At 42.8% G+C, this 21,555-nt stretch overlaps 1 protein-coding gene across 1 annotated transcript in view; it reads right to left on the bottom strand.

The window, feature by feature from the left end:
* LOC141073928 (uncharacterized) overlaps positions 1-15,424 on the bottom strand; it is a 53,309-nt gene extending 37,885 nt beyond the window's left edge. Inside the window, exons 1-2 of the mRNA XM_073561461.1 lie at positions 14,880-15,424; positions 10,304-11,643 (exon numbers count right to left, since the gene is read on the bottom strand). Coding sequence (XP_073417562.1) covers positions 10,304-11,494 — 1,191 coding nt within the window. The 5' untranslated portion in view covers positions 11,495-11,643; positions 14,880-15,424. The remainder of the gene's footprint in view (positions 1-10,303; positions 11,644-14,879) is intronic.
* Between the last annotated feature and the right edge of the window lie 6,131 nt (positions 15,425-21,555).

Genomic DNA, 21,555 nt, shown 5'->3' on the forward strand with positions numbered 1-21,555 from the left:
AGCCGCAGACACCCCCTTTTTTGTACCAACAACACCGGGCTGTCTGGGTTCCTCCGTCCGCACTGGTGGGTCCTCCTCCCTAGCGAGGACATCAGGGGGCACATTTTGTGTATGTCTCTCCCTAAGGCGTCTATCCACCCAGATGGTAAGGGACATGGCGGCCTCCAGCGACCTGGGGGCGGCGTACTGCACCAGAGTATCCTGCAACTTTGGAGACAGACCCTGCACAAATTGACTCCTAAGTGCAGGGTCATTCAACTGAGTGTTAGTGGCCCACCTCCTAAACTCTGAACAGTACTCTTCAGCAACCCAGGCTCCCTGTTTATACCTACGGAGTCGGGATTCCGCCAGGGTGACGCCATCAGGATCCCCATACACTAGCGCCAAAGCCGCAAAAACCTCGTCCACGGACTCTAATGATGGTGAATCGTCTGGCAGGGAAAAGGCCCAGGATTGGGGATCCCCCTTAAGAAGGGACATAATGATTCCCACCCGTTGCTCCTCACTCCCTGATGAATGACGGCGCAGCCTGAAGTATAGTTTACAGGCTTGCTGAAATACCAAGAATTGATCTCTCCCTCTAGAAAACCTGTCAGGGAGGGGTATCTTGGGTTCTGGCTGAGCCTGTTCCTGAACCAAGCCCCCAAAGCCCACCAACAGCCGCAGCTGCCACACCAACCCTCCGCGCAGCCCCCTAATCTCATCAGTAAGGATCATCAGCATTTGGGCAAAGGGCTGCATTGGGTCCATGGCTCAGCAGAACAAAAAAGTTAGGGTTGGTGATATTGCTCATTTCCAACCAAGACTGGTGAAGGAACTACAGAGAGCAGCTCAGGAGAGCTCTGGGTTAAAGTCTGGTGAAGGAAGGAATTACAGAGAGGTGTTCCTTGCAGCTCTGACAAAGCTTGGAGAAGTAGCAGCTATTCTTGAGGAAAGCTGCATTCTGGTGGTGGACTCTGTTGCTGGGAACAATAGCAACAGAGCAAAGCTAAGTGGTGTTTCCCTGTTTGTATTTTTCCCTGGTGTGTATTGGTACAGCGGTGGGGCCAGTGCCTGCACCACCCAGCTCCCTAGCAAGGGATAGGTGTAGGGTGTGCTAGGGAGACAGGAATTATGATCGGCGCCTGGTGCGGAACCGGCCTAGGGAACGTTAGGAGTGTGAGGGACACTGACTCAGGGGAGTGCAGGAGGTCTCCACGTCCCCGCTCCCTATTGCAGGGCCCACCATTGTAACTGTCTTCCCTTCCCCCGTGTCTTGTTGTTTTAGTTACCGGCCTGCAGGTTGTGTCACACAGGACAGTTACACGTGCCGTGTCTTGTTGTTTTAGTTACCGGCCTGCGGGTGGTGTCACATAGGACGGGTCCACGTGACAGCCTCCTGAGGTCTGATGTTTCTAGCTCTATCCCTGCATGTTCAGCTAAGTGAGAAACTGGGTCTGAGCAGAAAAAGTAAATTAATGTGCATGCAAAATGTAATTGCATATGAACACATGACCTTTACACAGAGAAAACCAAAAGCAAAACACAAAACAAATATCCTGGAATAAAAAAGTAAAAAAATATATTGCAAAAATTGCATGAAGGTAGTAATAATAGTAATAATAAGGGTATTTAGTTAACATAATTTTGATCAAAATAATGTAGAAGCCATCCCGCCATGTCACGGCAACCCTTGTGGGACAGTCCTAACTCTTGTATTTAAAACCTTTCCACTTGTCAAGTGACGTAAATGTGAACAAGGACAGAGGGACTGAACCACCAGTAATAGTATAGGCCAGACAGGATGGATTTTCCAACTCAGAAACAGGGCGGTCACACCCTTATATGCACAGAATGCACAATGAAACAAATGAGAAACTGGGTCTGAGCAGAAAAAGTAAATTAATGTGCATGCAAAATGTAATTGCATATGAACACATGACCTTTACACAGAGAAAACCAAAAGCAAAACACAAAACAAATATCCTGGAATAAAAAAGTAAAAAAATATATTGCAAAAATTGCATGAAGGTAGTAATAATAGTAATAATAAGGGTATTTAGTTAACATAATTTTGATCAAAATAATGTAGAAGCCATCCCGCCACGTCACGGCAACCCTTGTGGGACAGTCCTAACTCTTGTATTTAAAACCTTTCCACTTGTCAAGTGACGTAAATGTGAACAAGGACAGAGGGACTGAACCACCAGTAATAGTATAGGCCAGACAGGATGGATTTTCCAACTCAGAAACAGGGCGGTCACACCCTTATATGCACAGAATGCACAATGAAACAAATGAGAAACTGGGTCTGAGCAGAAAAAGTAAGCTAAGTGTTCATTTGCTATTCTGTTTGCATTTGATCTGGTTTTGTCTATCTCAGTTTTGTGCAGGTCAGCCAGCTCCGGCTGGGGCTGTGCTGAATCACCGTCCAAATGTTACTGCTTGTGCCAGTTTGTTTTTGTCCCTTATTAGATTGGCCTCTTTTTGCTCTGCTTTGAGAATATACCAGAGTGCTGATATAGTCGGCAAAGTCGTGTGACTTCAGTGTTTTTGCATCAGACGTGTTGGACTTTTTGTAGGGTTTTTTGCGTGATTGCAGACAGCGTCTTTCTTTTCCTGTCCTGTCTAGTCAGTGTGGGCCCCATCATTTGCTCAGTCTATTTTCCTGCCTGCGCTTGTGTTTTCATCTTGTCTCACTGACAATATATGTTTGGGGGCTATCTATTCCTTTGGGGTCAGCTCTGGGGCAGCTTAGATTTCACCTTTCTTGCTTTAGGCTTAGTTATCTCTCCGGCTGTGCCGAGGCATCTAGGATCATCGTAGGTACGCTGCACGGCTACTGCTAGTTGTGTAGATGGGATCAGGGGTCTACAATCTGCTTAGTTACCAACCTCTCTGGTTTTCTGTAGCTTAGCTTGGGCCTGCTCTCCTCCTCGGTGACCCAATCATATCACACCTCTATTGGATCTGAAAACTCTCTCCAGTCCAATAACTTGTATGTTATTAGTTTGGCCAGAATGGTGGGCCAAAAAGTGGCCTTTGCTCAAATCACTAGAAGCCAGATTGATACAGGAAAGATGTATATCTTAGCCATTAAAAGGTATCAACCACTGAGGACTCTCAATTCTGAATATTTTTCTTAGAAGCCAGATTGATAGTTGAAAAATGTTTTTGCACCCTACATCGCAACTCTTGAGATGTCTGGCCAACATAAAGATGTTGACAGGGGCAAATTAAAACGTATATCACACAAGCAGTTTGACAGTTAATGTATGATTTAAGCTTGTGTCTTGTACCATCAACCAGATTAGTGAAAAAATCCCTGGTGGAACTCATATGGGGACAGCTTCTGCACTTTTTGGTATTGATGAAGGGATATCATTGGCGATGCCTTTTCTATATTGTCATCAGCTATTGTTCCTGTCTATGGTTCACAGGCCCTTGTTGGCTTACATTATACACGTGGGGTCTTGGTTTTTTGTATGGTTTATTCCATGGCGGGACAGGTGATGTAGATTGGCTCATGGGGCTTAGGGGTCCTCATTGGCTCATGGGGACGCATACATGCATTTATTTCTTCATATGGATTCCTTGGGATAGACCAGGGTCATGGACAGATAACCAGAGAGGTAAGATACCAGGCTCAAAATTATGAGGTCCAGAATAAATGTTTGAATAATTTCTTATGTACTGATGTGTATTTTTGTAGCTATTTAAATGTATGAATATTTTTAACCATGTTAATTTTATGTATATTTTATTCTAATTGTTTAAATGAAAATAATTCTAAGCTCAAACTTCCCTGCGTGAGGAGCTCAATATATATCTGACTTGGTTTTAATTAGGTAGAAATATATCGATTGTAACCAGAACCTGGGAAATTTTGGGATATTACAGACCCGCTTTTTAGTTTGACATATGTTAAATCTACTGATCTCAAGGAACAACTGCCGATAATAATATATGCTATTCACCATAAATACTGGACGTGAAGCACCATGTATCTTATCAATGGTATCTAGTGGAGCAGAAGCTATCCTCCAGGAACAACAGACCAATATAGTATATGTCATGTCCGCCATGTCTGTTTTGCCTCATGACCCCTGGAGCGGTGTGCACGCGCATCTCATGTCTGCTATCCTATATGTTCTCTAGAGCAGTGTGCACACTCACCTCATGTCTGTTGAGCTGCGGGATGCCTGCATTTCTGCTCTGCCTTCTGTGATCGTCTCGTCATGTCTAGAACCCCTGATCATGTGTCCTTCCTATGTTCCAGCAGAGGCTGGATCTGCAATCATCTCTGCATGTCTGGAATTCTGATCATGTGACCTGCCTAGGTTTCAGCGCTGGTTCTGCAATCATTCCTGCTTGTCTGGAATCCTGATCATGTGACTGCTCCCTGTGATCCTGGAGGACCTGAACTGGAAGTACTTCCCTGGTCCTGACTCGGAAGTGGAGGTGCTATGCCCTATATCAGACCGCTCCTTCCTATGCTCAGGGCCTGAGTATTGTGTTGCTTCCCTGCATGGCTGCTTGGTCTGCTGGGTCGCTCCCTCTATTCTGTGCCCGTGCACTCTGCCCTGTCGTGCATCTCTGCACACGCTCCGTGCTCGTACTCTGCCTCTTGTCTCGTGCCATGTCTTGTGTTGTCTCTCGTGCCATGTTTGTCCTTGCTTTGCTTTGCTTTGTAGTACTTCCGCTGTTCTCTGTCTTAGTCTGTTTTGCTATGTCTCGCCTTAGCTATTCTTTGACTTGTAGTCCTTCCTCTGTTCTCTGCCTTGCCTGTTTCGCTATGTCTGGCCTTTGCTATTCTGAGCCTTGTAGTACTTCTCATGTTTCTTCTTTCTGCCTGGTTTTCCGTACTCTGTCCTATGGTGCTCTCTTGGGCTTCGGCCTACGCTCCGCTCGCTCTGTCCTGGCTCTGTCTGTGCCTATGTTCCGCTCCGTGTTCCGTACCTTGTCTTGCCTTGTTTCTTGCCTTGTCCTTGTTTTGAACCCCGGCGTGGGTTCCCCTTGGCTGTCTCCTGTGCCGTGCTAAGTGCCTCGTGTTTGAGTACAGCCGTGTGCACTGGCCAGTGAGGCGTGCCTCCTGCGTGGCTCCTTGCACGTGTCCTGCCCTGAACTCTGGCGTGGCTCCTAGCACGCACCCTGCCTTGAACCCTAACCCTGGCGTGCCCTCTGCATGCGCAGGACTCTGCCTTGAACCCTGACCTTGGAGTGACTCTACACACGCACTCTGTCTTGTACCTTGTGCTTTGGCGTGTCTCTACACACGCACTGTCTTGTACCTTGTGCTTTGGCGTGTCTCTACACACGCACCCTGTCTCGTTTTGTGAACCCTGGCGTGTCCCCTACACACGCACCTTGCTTTGCACCTCACTTTGAACCCTGGCGTGTCCCCTACACACGCACCTTGCCTTGAACCCTGGTGTGTCCCCTACACATGCACCTTGCCTTGGACCTTGGCGTGTTCCCTAACATGCACCATGCCTGGATATCTGTCGTGCCTCCTTGCCTGAACCCTGGTTTGCCTGCCGGATGCCCGGAACCTGCCGATGGCTGCCAGAGATCATAAGCTGGATGACTGCGGCCTGATGTCCGGAGCAGTTCTCCGCAGCCTGATGCCTTGATCATGTCGATCGTTGCCAGCGGTCCGGAGTCCAATGCCATTGTGCCTTTACCTGTACCTAGGCGTGCCACCTGGCACGTACTATGCTATAGACCTTGGCGTGCCCACGCGCGCACCTTGCACGTTTTGCTTGTTTTCACATTTGCACTGAATGTGATCCTGAACATCTTAATGAAGATACCTTGCACTTACCTCTTGTCTTGTCTTGTTTCCTGCTTGTCCCTGGTCGTCAGACACTCCCATAGTGTCCCCCTGAGCCGTCCGTCTGGTCCCAGCAGTCGTGGTGGCTCACCCCCTTGGTCTTGCCCCTGACACTCCCTGTGTGGTGGATTCTCATAAGGTAAGCTCGCCCTCGGTGGGTGGGTACCATGACCCAGAGGGTCCACTCAAAAAATGGGCTCAGCAGAAACTGAGTCCGTCACAGTATATAATTAATCTGCAGATAGTTTATCACTATAGTCGGATGGTAGATATACAGTATATATCTAGATGGCAAAAGATGGCTAGGGGGAAAGGGTGAGTATGGAAGATGGGGAATTGTGGCCAGGGAGAGAGCACAGTAGGTGCTCATCCGTACTGATTCTACTGGCAAGAATCTTCTTATTGGAGAGAAAGAAGGGGGAACTAAAATATATTTGATCATATATATTATATTTATAACTAATTTATAACTCACTTGCTGATTGTCTCTCTTAGGCCAGACACATCCACACAATCACAGGGAGTGAGTGTGTGAAGACAAAATAGTATTGTGACCCGGTCACTGCTTCACATAGAGTCTTCATTGCTAGTGCATAAATCAAGAAGCAGGAGAACGTGGCAAACCCCACAATGTCCACATACCAAAGAGGCATACACAGACAAGACAGGTCTATAAAGATGATTACATTACCCAGAGGCGCTCTTTTAAGCACGTTTCGCTTGTAATGCTTCCTCAGAAACCCCATTTTGTTGTGAATGAAATTTATTGGTTATTTTAAATGTTTGTGGAAATACAAAAACTGAAAAGTGGGGCATGCAATATTATTCGGCCCCTATAACTTAATACTTTGCTGCGCCACCTTTTGCTGTGATTACAGCTGCAAGTCGCTTGGGGTATGTCTCTATCAGTTTTGTACATCGAGAGACTGAAATTCTTGCCCATTCTTCCTTGGCAAACAGCTCGAGCTCAATGAGGTTGGATGGAGATCGTTTGTGAACAGCAAGCAGTTTTCAGCTCTTTCCACAGATTCTCGATTGGATTCACGTCTGGACTTTGACTTGACCATTCTAACACCTGTCTGGATATGTTTATTTGTGAACCATTCCATTGTATATTTTGCTTTATGTTTGCAATCATTGTCTTGTTGGAAGACAAATCTCCGTCCCAGTCTCAGATCTTTTGGAGACTCCAACAGGTTTTCTTCAAGAATGGTCCTGTAGTTAGGCTCCATCCATGTTCCCATCAATTTTAACCAGCTTCCCTGTCCCTGCTAAAGAAAAGCAGGCCAAAACCATGATGCTGCCACCACCATGTTTGACAGTGGGGATGGTGTGTTCAGGGTGATGAGCTGTGTTGCCTTTACACCAAACATATCGTTTGGCATTGTTGCCAAAAAGTTCGATTTTGGTTTCATCTGACCAGAGCACCTTCTTCCACATGTTTGGTGTGTCTCCCAGGTGGCTTGTTGCAAACTTTAAATGACACTTTTTATGGATATCTTTGAGAAATGGCTTTCTTCTTGCCACTCTTCCATAAAGGCCAGATTTGTGCAGTGTACGACTGATTGTTGTCCTATGGACAGACTGTCCCACCTCAGCTGTAGATCTCTGCAGTTCATCCAGAGTGATCATGGGCCTCTTGGCTGCATCTGTGATCAGTCTTCTCCTTGTTTGAGATGAAAGTTTAGAGGGACCGCTGGGTCTTGGTAGATTTGCAGTGGTATGATACTCCTTCCATTTCAATATGTGCTCCTTGGGATGTTTAAAGTTTTGGAAATCATTTTGTATCCAAATCCAGCTGTAAACTTCTCCACAACAGTATCACAGACCTGCCTGTTGTGTTCCATGGTCTTCATGATGCTCTCTGTGCTTCAAACAGAATCGTGAGACTATCACAGAGCAGGTGCATTTATACGGAGACTTGATTACACACAGGTGGATTATATTTATCATCATTAGTCTTTTAGGACAACATTGGATCATTCAGAGATCCACAATGAACTTCTGAAGTGAGTTTGCTGCACTGAAAGTAAAGGGGCCAAATAATTTTGCACGTCCCACTTTACAGTTTTTGAATTTCCACAAAAATTTAAAATAACCAATAAATTTCGGTCAACTTCACAATTGTGTCCCACTTGTTGTTGATTCTCCACCAAAAATTTACATTTGGTATCTTTATGTTTGAAGCATGATATGTGGGAAAAGGTTGAAAAGTTCCAGGGAGCTGAATACTTTCGCGAGACACTGTAATTGTTATACTTCTTCCATATGGTCTTTCCACTTACAATTATATATATGTAAAGGATTTATCTAAACTATACTTTGGGACAGATTTAGATACGTTTTATATACATACCTGATGATTTTTCTATGCATAATCTCTTCTTTTTACATTTTTTTATGTGTTTTGTTGAAATAAATATTTATTTCATACTGACATTCTGTTTATGGGAGTAACGCTTGTAGGCTATGTTGTTGATTTCTACTTCTGAATATATGGAGGACCTCATTTGGGCTTTTTATATATATATATATATATATATACACTCACTGGCCACTTTATTAGGTACACCTGTCCAACTGTGTGTTTAGACTTAATTTCTAATCTGCCAATCACATGGCGGCAACTCAGTGCATTTAGGCATGTAGACATGGTCAAGACAATCTCCTGCAGTTCAAACCGAGCATCAGTATGGGGAAGAAAGGTGATTTGAGTGCCTTTGAACGTGGCATGATTGTTGGTGCCAGAAGGGCTGGTCTGAGTATTTCAGAAACTGCTGATCTACTGGGATTTTCACGCACAACCATCTCTAGGGTTTACAGAGAATGGTCCGAAAAAGAAAAAAAATCCAGTGAGCGGCAGTTCTGTGGCCGGAAATGCCTTGTTGATGCCAGAGGTCAGAGGAGAATGGGCAGACTGGTTCGAGCTGATAGAAAGGCAACAGTGACTCAAATTGCCAGCCGTTACAACCAAGGTAGGCAGAAGAGCATCTCTGAACGCACAGTGCGTCGAACTTTGAGGCAGATGGGCTACAGCAGCAGAAGACCACACCGGGTACCACTCCTCTCAGCTAAGAACAGGAAACTGAGGCTACAATTTGCACAAGCTCATCGAAATTGGACAGTAGAAGATTGGAAAAACGTTGCCTGGTCTGATGAGTCTCGATTTCTGCTGCGACATTCGGATGGTAGGGTCAGAATTTGGCGTAAACAACATGAAAGCATGGATCCATCCTGCCTTGTATCAACGGTTCAGGCTGGTGGTGGTGGTGTCATGGTGTGGGGAATTTTTTCTTGGCACTCTTTGGGCCCCTTGGTACCAATTGAGCATCGTTGCAATGCCACAGCCTACCTGAGTATTGTTGCTGACCATGTCCATCCCTTTATGACCACAATGTACCCAACATCTGATGGCTACTTTCAGCAGGATAATGCGCCATGTCATAAAGCTTGAATCATCTCAGATTGGTTTCTTGAACATGACAATGAGTTCACTGTACTCAAATGGCCTCCTCAGTCACCAGATCTCAATCCAATAGAGCATCTTTGGGATGTGGTGGAACGGGAGATTCGCATCAGGGATGTGCAGCCGACAAATCTGCGCCAACTGTGTGATGCCATCATGTCAATATGGTCCAAAATCTCTGAGGAATGCTTCCAGCACCTTGTTGAATCTCTGCCACGAAGAATTGAGGCAGTTCTGAAGGCAAAAGGGGGTCCAACCCGTTACTAGCATGGTGTACCTAATAAAGTGGCCAGTGAGTGTGTATATATATATATATATATATATATATATATATATATATGGTTAGACAAACAAACTACATAGAGCGGCAAAAGGTGTATACATGATAACCTCATACTGCAGGGAAGACATGTATTCTAGAATACTAAAGAAAGTGATAACACAAAATGACAATATTTTGGAGTATTTCACCAAACTCCGTTACAATCAACAAATCCCCATGTCCCTTTTATCTAATGTCCTTACTCACATAACTCTTCACATATTGACTACTGTATTGTCCTCATCACAGACACTACTTACTACAGTATGACACCATTATTTACTCTCACAATGCCCTGCAGCTACTCCTATTAACTTTTGTGTATGCCAACCATACCTGCTAATGGCTCTGATGTCATTTTATGTCTCCATTCTGGCTAGAGCTCCCATAAGGTCATCTCATTAGCTGCAAAGTTAGTTAGCGAATGTTTTTCCAAGATGGCAGCTCAGCCCGACATGGCTGTTCAATATATTTAGTACTGATCATTCTCGCACAATGAGTGTTTTTATTGTAACATGGCCAAACATGAGGAATAACAAGGGGTTGTCCTAGTAGTGGTCAAAACCTTTAAGAAGATACAATTTTGAGTTAAAATATTTCCAACATTTTGAACATGAAAAAAGCTTCTCCCCGTATGACTTCCCTGATATTTTTTAGGAGTTGATTTCGGTAGAAAACATTTCCCACATTAAGAATATGATACAGGATTCTCCCCTGTGTGAGTTTTTTGGTGACTAAGAAGAGATGATTTCTTCACAAAACATTTCCCACATTCTGAACAGGAAAAAGGCTTCTCCCCTGTGTGAGTTCTTTGGTGCTTAAACAAATATGATTTACAGTTAAAACATTTCCCACATTCTGAGCAGGAAAAAGGCTTCTCCCCTGTGTGAGTTCTATGGTGATGAACTAAACCTGATTTCTGATTAAAACATTTCCCACATTCAGAACAGGCAAAAGGCTTCTCCTCTGTATGAGTTCTATGGTGAGTAACCAAATCTGATTTCTGATTAAAACATTTCCCACATTCTGAACAGGGAAAAGGCTTCTCCCCTGTGTGAGTTCTCTGGTGACTAACAAGATGACATTTCTGGTTAAAACATTTCCCACATTCTGAACATGAAAAACGTTTCTCCCCTGTGTGAGTTCTTTGGTGCTTAACACAATCTGATTTATTGCTAAAACATTTCCCACATTCTGAACAGGAAAAAGGCTTCTCCCCCGTGTGAGTTCTCTGGTGATTAACACAATCTGATTTATTGCTAAAACATTTCCCACATTCTGAACAGGAAAATGGCTTCTCCCCTGTGTGAGTTCTCTGGTGATTAACACAATCTGATTTACTGCTAAAACATTTCCCACATTCTGAACAGGAAAAAGGCTTCTCCCCTGTGTGAGTTCTGTGGTGCCTAACCAAATCTGATTTCTGCCTAAAACATTTCCCACATTCTGAACATGAATATGGCTTCATTCCTGTATGAATTCTCTTATGTGTAACAAGATATGAATTCTGAGAAAAGCATTTCCCACATTCTGAACAGGAAAAAGGTTTCTCCCCTGTGTGAGTTCTCTGGTGCTTAACACAATTTGATTTCTGGCTAAAACCTTTCCCACATTCTGAACATGAATATGGCTTCTCTGCTGTGTGAATTCTCTCATGTGTAACAAGATGTGAATTCTGAGTAAAACATTTCCTACATTCTGAACAGGAAAATCTATTCTCTGTTATGTGAATTTTTTCATGTTTAAGAAAAGTCTTTTCAAGATAACTATTTCCATATTCTGAATATGAAAATGGCTCCTTTCCTTTAGAATCAATTAATTTTTCAATGCTTATATCGTGACTTTGATTTTCCTTAGTAGTTGGTAATGAGCCTAAAGATGGGACCTGTTTCATAGGATCAGATGACAGATCTTGGCTATGAAGGGATGATGGTATATCTGGAGTAATGGCATTAACTTCAATTGGATCCTGTGAGATCTCAAGATAATCACATTTAAAAATAGAAGATGTCAGCGTTCCCTCTGACCTCCTGGTGCAGTCATCTGCTAAAAATAAAACCAATTAATAATTTTGAATAAAATATCCTCAAATTTTATACTTTTGGACATTTCTACTTAAGGCCTCTTTCACACTTCCGTTTTTTACAATCAGTCACAATCCGCCAGGTTTTTAAAAAAAACGGATCCTCAATTTTTTTTTGAGGATCCGTTTTTTTCCCATTGACTTGCATTAATGGCGGATTGTGACGGATTGCTATCCGTTTCATCCGTCTTTTGTGAGGATCCGCCAAAAGTTGCTGTCCGTCACCATCCTCAAAGATTTCAAAACGGAGCTTGTAACGTTTTTTTCTCTGGCGGATCCTCCAGACACTCATTTAACCCGAAATTCTTTCTGGGTGCCGGACAAAATAAAAAAAAAAAAATTCTCTCTCTCTCTCTCTCTCCCCCCCCCCCCGGCCAGCGATTCCTTTAAATTTCTTCATTTTCAGGATCCGTCTGAAAACGGATCCTGTGCCATCCGTTCACATCAGTTGAGAACGGATCCGCTTGTCCGCCTTTTTGGCAGATTATAACTGATGCAAAAAACTGAAGTGTGAAAGAGGCCTAAGTTGTCCATAAAAGATACAAGCTTTTTAAAAATATTAAATTATTCACCAAGACAATGACAGTTCACAGTCTAATGGAAAGCCTCATAGCATGAACCAGTGCATCATGGTGTTCAATGGTTTGTTCATTCTGCCTCCCAAACATGGAATAAAAAGCCACCAAACAATGTTATATAGGCGAAAATTATACCAATAAAACTTCTACTCATCTCACGGAAACACAAGACACCACTAAGGTCCATCATCAGACAGAGGAAAACCAAAAGGTTTCCACAATATTTGTGGCTCAAAAGCTCTTGAAAAGCAACATGGCTTCCATAAACCGATCCAGCAATATCCGCTCTCCCAAAGTCAAATATCCACTCTCTTCTGAGCCTTGTAGTGCGCCCAAACCATATTTAGCATCCATATATGTGGCATTACTATAGTGAGAAGAATCCACTTAATTTACGGTGTGTGTCTCCTGGAGCACAATCTGGGCATTATGTGTTGGGTAATAAAATGGCAAATTGCAATTTTCATGTTGCAACATCCAGTGCGAGCTAATTTCCGTAAAGTGTCACTACTCCCATAGAATAATTCACTGAGGGTTATATTTTCCATAATGGAGTCACTTTATGGGGATTTCTACTGCTTTAGTTTCCTGTAATTGTGTTATATTAGGGCATCTGCAGATGGTGTGTCCCCTCTCCACTGGAATCTGCTCCTGCGATGTTTGATTCCATCACCAAGCAGCGCCTTATTTATTGTGCAGGCGTTGCTGGTAATAGAAGAGACGTCAAAACCAGAAGCTCTGGGTGGCGCTGGCTCTGTCCAGCCGCTATGATTAGGGTGCCTGAGACCAGTAGTTTCACCCAGCCTGGCAGTATGGGTTTGTGTGCTGTCCAGCAATCTGGTAGCAATCTGCTACCTGCTTAAGCCAATTAGAAAGCACCAAACCCTACTAAAGCTTGAAGCCTATTCCCGGAATCTGCCAGATACAGCCTTGTTCTCCTCTGGTTCAGTCCTCTGTGCTCAGCTGGTGTATTTGTTTCCTGGTGTAATCCCAGCCCGCTTACTGACTACACTTATGTCTTCTGAATTTGTACATTCTCTGCCCTCCTGGTTATGGCCAGCTACCTGACTATTCTTCTTGCCATCTCACTCCACAGAGTAGCAGGTAACACCATGGCCCAAGCCTAGGGGTCTCTGTAAGTCCAGATCCATGAAGAGGGGTTAAAGGATGATGAGCAAGGCAATCACTGGGATCTGGAAAATAGAGTAGATAGAGCCAAGCCTTCTCGTGGTGGCCATCTTTTCATCTGACAGGTGATCACTAACAGTGCTCCCAATACATCGTGTCTGCAAACTATTCCATCAAGATCTGTGTACGAATAGCTAAATGGTGCTCCTTCCTTTCTTAACCCTACCATGTGCCCAGAAAGTAGTGTACAACCATATATAGGGGATTGTTGGATTCAAGAGACATTGGGAAATAATTTGAAAGGTCCATTTGTTTCCTATTATCCTGGTGAAAACTCTCTGGGTAATTAGAGTATGGGGCTCGGTGGCTCTTGGCAATCTAAACTATCGTAAGGGCCAATATTTTCTGTCAGATGAGTTTCAAGAAGAAAGATTAGATATTCATAGAGAACTTTTTATAATAGTGCAGAGCTGAGGTGTCTTAAATTTAGATCTCAGGCATTTGGCAGAGGTAATGGAGACCTTATTTTAAAGGCTACCAGGTAGTTGCAGACTCACGTAAGTGAGGCAGGCCGATCCCACCATCATCAGACTACCATACAAAATGAATCTGTACAAAAAGAACTAGAATAAAAAAAATGTTACCGTATTTTTGGATTATAAAATGCACCCCAAATGTTGAGGAGAAAAATAGGAAAAAATTTGTTTTTATTAAAATTGTGGTGCTTCTTATAATCCATGCGTCTTATTGCTGTGGTGAAGCGGGGTCCCAGGGTAGTTGCTGGAGGAAGCAGGGGTGGGGTGATGCTGCAGACCACAGGGTGGGATGGGGGGGTGTCCGATGTGCAGTGCACCGCTGCGAGTGTTTTGTGCTGCTGGGGTGCCTGGCACTGTTGCCCGGGGCTTCCGCTGCTGCCCACAATGGCCGCCTCCGCTGCTGCTGCCCGGGGTGTCCGCCGACATTTCTTGAAAGGCCGGACCCCCCGCATGTCCTTGGTTTCCTCCTGTGTGGAGGACTGTGAACATGGCTGCCGGGGGGCGGCGCATGCACAGATGGAGATCTCGGTATCAAGATCTTGGGATATGAGATTTCAGCCCTGAAATTAGATCTCAGGATTCTAGGAAGCCAACAGCATCATTACTCTCCACTTTCTCTTACAGGCCCAGCATACGATTTTTCTTCAAGTGATTTTCTATCTTGTCAGCACATTCTACGTACGCTGTCATTTGGCTTTATAGTTTACAGATCTGGGCAGGAAACAACATCTCCTAATCCCAGGGGGTAGGTGGATCCTCCAGGTTGTAAGTTCTATAGAAAAGGGCTTTCAATGCCCAAAGTCATTTGAACAGTTTTGGGTGGAGGAGAATGTTGTGGTCTAGAGGCAAATGGTGATCATGGTAATACGGCCGGACTACACCACCGATAAAGCAGCCACAGCCGGTGACTGAGAGGAATCTGTGACTTCTCTGCATTCAGTGGTTACTACTCACCTGGGTAGTCATATGTGGGAATCTCCTCTTTACACCACTCATCACCCCTCACATATGTCTCTGTAGTATTAATATGGGTCAGAACTTCACCCTGAAACAAATATTGTAAAAGTCACAGACAGATGGAGAGTTACATCTATGAACAGTTCTAATCCTGCCATCTCCACCGTTCTCATTACACAAGTTGTTGGGATAGGTTTGGTGCAATAACTCCATTCCTGTCTATTAGTGTTTAACTGCTAAATTTGTATGCTGTTTATACTGTAGAGTTTAAAAAAATCTCCCAGAGGCTCACACAGGAATAGCATGTGACTGTACTTCATGTTTTCCTGCTGAGTCTGAGTATGAGAGAAGCAGCCTGTTGTAGATGCTGCACAGATAGAGATACACAAATGATTTATCCCTTTTCTATTAAGCTTATCATATATTGTTCCTGAATAAACAAGTTCTGTTGTCACATGCTTGGAGAGAATCGTGAGTAATCCGCCAACAGGTTATGGGCCCAGAGTGACATAGAACCCCAGAGTAACACAGCAACTATAGCCCAAAGCAAAAGCAGCACAGAGCAATAGAGAAGATGTCCACTAGCAGCAATCCTGTCAATTTGTCAGTGCCAAGCCTCACTAATCAGAACTACCAGTCCTGGAAATTCAAGGGGAAGATGCTGCTCATAAGAGAAGGTACGTGGAAGTGCACTCTGGATCAAGTGCCTCATCCATTACCAGATGATTGGCTAGAGAAGGATCAGAAAGCACAAAGCTCAGTGTAGATGATAATCAGATTGTGCATATATGCAAGTGTGCAACTGCAAGAGAGATGTGGGATGAGTTACAGAAAGTGCATGAAAGATCAAATCTCAGCAATAAGCTTTATCTCAAGATAAAGCTGTATCAATCTAAGCTAAGTGATAAAAAATGGCAAGAAAAAAACGATCTTCAGTCCATATAATGTAGAAATATTAATTTTTATTAGTATCACAGGTTAAAAAACAATTAAAAATCAATGTCAGATACATTCCCCATGAAATCAGTATACTTATATAAGGGCGCAAATGTCCAATTCCACATAAAAAATAAAAGTGATATGGATGAATACAAAAATGAATTTAAAAAATGAATAAAAAAGTGCCCCCTGACGAAGACAGCGTGCCGAAACGCGCATTGGGGAGGGCGTTTGTTCAGGAGACCAGGAGTCCTTATCTTGTAAGTTTCTTTTTTGACATCTATTATACCTATATAATTTTTCTGTATTTACGTACTCCATGGTCACACATTATAGTATGTGGTTCCCCCTATACCCGGTGGTGTCTTTTGCACATTTCACTTTAGATTTGGTTTCACTCAATGTTTATCTAAATACACACACCGTTTTTTATAATACTTCACCAACACTTGTTGCTCACATAATTTGTAGACTTTACGGTACACCTTTTTATATGCACTTTTTTATATTCTTTACACTTTTTTATTCATTTTTGTATTCAACCATATCACTTTTATTTTTATATGTGCAATTGGACATTTGCGCCCTTATATAAGTATACTGATATCATGGAGAATGTATCTGACATTGATTTTTAATTGTTTTTTAACCTGTGATACTAATAAAAATTAATATTTCTACATTATATGAACTGAATATCATTTTTTTTCCTTGTTTTTTTTTTGTAGTTTGTTTTCCAATTGTCCAGTAGTTTACAAGTGTCCATTTTTTCGGTGAGCACTTTACAATTGACACATATAATATCATAGTGCACTGATATTGGGTCACTTTTTCCTCTGTTTGTATTTGTATAAGCTAAGTGATGGACAGAATATGCAGGACTATATAAGAAACATCCAAGAGATTGTGGATCATCTCAGGGGTTTTGGAGAAGAAATGCTGCTGCATTTCTATTAAGTGGTCTTCCAGAGAGTTATGACACACTCGTGACTGCACTAGATGCACGGCCAGATGATGAGCTGACACTAGAGTATGTTAAAGGCAAACTTGTGGATGAATTCAAGAGAAAGACACAGCATGTAAGCAGCAGTAATGAATCCAGAGCAGAAACAACATTAAAGACACAGGATTTCCCTAACTATAAGAGCAATCTAAGAGAAACTCGTGACTGTTTTGTCTGTAAAAAGCCCGGACACCTTAAAGTGATCTGCTACCTTGGATCAAATCCTTATAAAACAGAGAGGAAATGGTTGAGGAGGTAAAAGCGGCTGGGACCCTAGGAGGTAGCGATCATGCTATTTTAGAATTTTGAATAACTAGAGGAGGAAAGACCTGTGAAGACTCAGACGTCAAGGTTAGATTTAAGAAAGGCAGATTTTGAGGGATTCAGAGAGAGAATTGGAGGGATCCAATGGCTGGATATCCTTAAGGACAAAAATGTCCAGGAAGGATGGGAAATCTTGAAAAATGAAATTCTCAAAGCACAATTGTTGACAATTCCGAAAAGAGTGAAGAATAGGAAGCATTTAGGGAAACCAGGATTGTGGAACACAGAACTTAAGCACATGCTAAAAAGGAAGAAACAAATGTTTATAAAATGGAAAGAGGGAGGCATATCTAAAGAAGAATATAATGCTGTCTGCAGAACTTGCAGGGCACAAATCAGATTATTGACGCTGACAATGAATTGATGCTTGCAAGAGACATCAAAAGCAATAATAAAGGATTTTGGGGATATGTCAAAAGTAAAAGAAAAGTCAAAGATGCTGTAGGATTTTTACAGGATGAAAATGATGAAATCGTAAAACAGGATGTTGAGAAGGCCGAACTTTTAAATTCCTACTTTGCATCTATTTTCTCTCAGAATGGAAATGTCATATCAACTGATCTTCACTGTCCTATTAAGGGAATAGAAGAATCCAGGATATCTATAAACAGAAAGATAGTGAGGAAACACTTAGCTAACCTAAATGTATTCAAGTCTCCAGGTCCAGATGAATTTCACCCGAGAGTACTAAAGGAGATAGTAGAAGAAATTTTTGAACCCCTCTCCATAATCTTTGAAAATTCTTGGAGAACAGGAGAAGTCCCAGAAGACTGGAGAAGAGCAAATGTTGTTCCTATCTTCAAAAAGGGGAAGAAGGTGGGCGCAGGCAACTATAGGCCGGTGAGTCTGACTTCTATACCAGGAAAGAGCTTTGAACAAATCATTAAACAACATGTATGTAAGTACCTGGATAAGAATGAAGTGATTAAACAGAGTCAGCATGGGTTTGTAACTAATAAGTCATGTCAGACTAACTTAATTTCCTTCTATGACAGAATCACTGATTGGGTGGATCAGGGAAATGCTGTATAGTATATCTTGACTTCAGCAAAGCATTTGACAAAGTATCTCACACAATCCTTATTGAAAAAATGGCTAAGAATGGAATGGACAAGGCAACTGTTAGGAGGATTCATAAGACCTCATCTGGAATATTGTGTCCAGTTTTGGGCACCACATTTTAAAAAAGACATCAACAAATTGGAGCAAGTTCAGAAAAGAGCGAACAGAATGGTGACCGGTCTGCAAACCCTGTCTTATGAGGAAAGATTGCAGGATTTGGGAATGTTTAGCTTGCAGAAGAGAAGACTGAGAGGAGACTTAATAGCCGTCTACAAATATCTAAAGGGCTGTCACATTGTAGAAGGGTCATCTTTGTTCTCATTTGCAAAAGGAAAGACTAGAAGCAATGGGATGAAACTGAATGGTAGGAGACACAGATTAGATATTAGAAAAATCTTTTTGACAGTTAGAGTGATCAATGAGTGGAACAGGCCGCCATGAGAGATGGTGAGTTCTCCTTCAATAGAAGTCTTCAAAACAGAGGCTGGACAGACATCTGTCTGGGATGATTTAGTGAATCCTGCTTTAAGCAGGGGGTTGGACCAGATGGCCCAGGAGGTCCCTTCCAACTCTATGATTCTATGAAGTAGACTGCAGAATTTGGAAAGCAAGAATGAGTTAGCTTAAAAGGCAGAACAGTGATCAAAGGGTTAAAACAGCTGTAAAGGAAGATTCTGCATGTCCTGAAGCTGCATTTAATGTCAGAACAAGCCCTTCTGCAAAGTGTATACGGTGTATAAATTCTTGTGCAAGCAGCAATATGACAAATAATAAGGATTTCTTCACTGACCTTAATGAAAGCAAGTCAGAAAAGGTCATCTTAGCTAATGGTCACTATGACTTCAGAAGGAGTAGGATACTGCTACCTCCACTGTCCATATTCCTCAGCACAAAGCAGAAAGATCCCAATAAAGGTAAAATGCTGCTGCAGTGCAGTAGCATGCAATCTCCACCAGTGGGTGCTGGTGAGGGAAAAAAGGTTGCAATCACAGCCTAGCTCCACAGTGCAGCAGCACAGGTGCCACTAGGTGGTGAAAGAGTGGTTAGACAAGCCGGATCGTTAATGGACAGGAAACGCAGTACCAGAGGAAATAGCATTACATGTGGTCAGATACAAGCCAGAGAAGACGGAGATGGTCGGGAGCAGAGATGCCAGAGACATGAGACAGTCAAACAGGTTAAAGATCAAGCTGGGTCAGTTACCAAGGGGTCACAGCACAGGGAACAAACACTAAGATGAGCGAGTTAACAGGAGTGGGCAGACACGGGAACTCAGTAAACAGGCAGGGGACAAATCAGGATGTAACGGGGTCAGCCGCTCAAGCCAGGGGCAGGAACTATAACTGATGCTGCATGCAGGCAGCAGCAGACTGAAATAGCCAAACAGATCCCAAAACAAGGCAGAGAAAGTTAATCCTCGCATGACCAGGCCGAGGAGTGAATAACAAGAAACAAACCCCGACCTGAATCATGGCAAAAGCATGTTCTCTATGTTCCCAGCCTTGAAAGCAATCTTCTGTCAGTAAAGAAGCTCATGCAAAAGGGGAATGTAGTTACTTTTAGAGATAACAGCTGCATCATCTAAAAGAAGGGTCACACTCTTGCAGTAGGAAAAATCCAACATGAACTTTATCAGCTAAAATGCAAAGAATGAATGTACAGTACTAGACAAGATCTGCATAAGAACTGTATCCATGTACGGCACAGACGTCTTTTTGGCACAGAAACCCAGAAGCAGTAAGGAAGCTAGCAAATCTTGCAAATGGTATTGAAATCAACCAGTGTAGTCAAATGATGAAGTGCACTAGCTGTCTTACAGGGAAAATGTCCAGAAAATCCTTTCCTAAAATAAGCACCACTAGATCTGCACAGCCTCTAGATCTGATACATACAGATGTATGTGGTCCAATGAGTGTTCAAACTCCTCGCAAGATGAGATATTTTCTCACATTTATTGATGACTACTCCAGATATACAGTCGCCTACCTGCTTCTCAGTAAGGATGAAGTTCCACAGAAACTTGAAGAATATCTTGCTGTAGTGTTTAACAAATTTGGAAGAATGCCAAAAACCGTGCGTGCCGAAAATGGAACCGAATATACAAGTGGTAAGGTGCAAACCATTTTGAAAAAGGATGGAATCGTGTTCCAGACAACCATTCCATACAACTCAGAACATAAAGGCATTGCATTGAGAAAGAACCGTACTCTCTGTGAAAGTGGAAGAAGTATGTTGTTTGATGCGAATCTACCTACAACGTATTGGGTAGAAGTCATCATGACAGCTTGTCATCTTCAAAACAGAGTGCCAGGTAAAGCCACAAATAAAACTCCATATGAGCTATGGAACTGCGAGAAGCCTAACCTGAAGCACCTCAGGATATTTGGAAGCAAAACATTTGTGTATGTTTCCAAAGAAAAACGTTCCAAGTGGGAATCACACGCAAAGCAAGGAGTCCTGGTGGGCTATAGCGAAACTCAAAAGGGATACAGAATCCTACACCCAGAGACCAACACAGCAACAATCAGCAGAGATGTAGTGATTGATGAAAACTCTGTAAAGCTCAAATTCCATGAAGTTACACCCGATATTCAACCTGAGAAGCAAGAACAAGAATCTCAGTCACCAAACCCAGATGCCGAAAAGATAAGCTCTGAAGCCACCAAGGAAGACACAGAAAAACCAAGTCAAGCTCCAGTCAGGAGATCAGAAAGGCCAAACAAAGGTATCCCAGCTAGATGACTTTCTTATATGATCAGAACACTTCCTGAACCAGAGCTAAAGTCATGGCAACAGATGTAAAAACTGCCTGTCCACGAGAAGCAGAAGTGGATAAATGCTGCTAATGAAGAGATGGAGTCCCTTCACCAACTCCAGACATGGGAGCTTACTGAGCTACCACAAGGAAAAAGAGCTATCGGATGTAAGTGGGTCTTCAAAAACAAATATGACTGTAATATGAAGGTAACGTTCACTGGTTTAAGGCAAGATTGGTCGCAAAAGTATGGTGAAGATCATGATGCTACATTTTCTCCAGTTGTGAAGCAAACCATATTCAGAACTTTAATGTCCGTAGCTGCAGTTCAACAGATGACAGTGAGACATTTTGACATCAAAACAGCCTTCCTACATGGTGATATTGATAAATCCACCTGAGGAAGGCAGCGATCCGCTGCCGAAACGCATAGTGGTCTAATAAAAGGCTGTTTACTATCTACTTATTGCAGTGTGCTCTATTGCCATAGTGCTAATCAAATTGACCACATAACATTTTTTCAAAAAAAAAAAAAAAATACATGGTGACATTGAAGAAGAGTTGTACATGAGCCAACCCAAGGGGTTTAT

Source organism: Dendrobates tinctorius, unplaced genomic scaffold, assembly GCF_039654945.1.
Source record: "Dendrobates tinctorius isolate UK_male_01 unplaced genomic scaffold, ASM3965494v1 ptg000320l, whole genome shotgun sequence".
Lineage (NCBI taxonomy): Eukaryota > Metazoa > Chordata > Amphibia > Anura > Dendrobatidae > Dendrobates > Dendrobates tinctorius.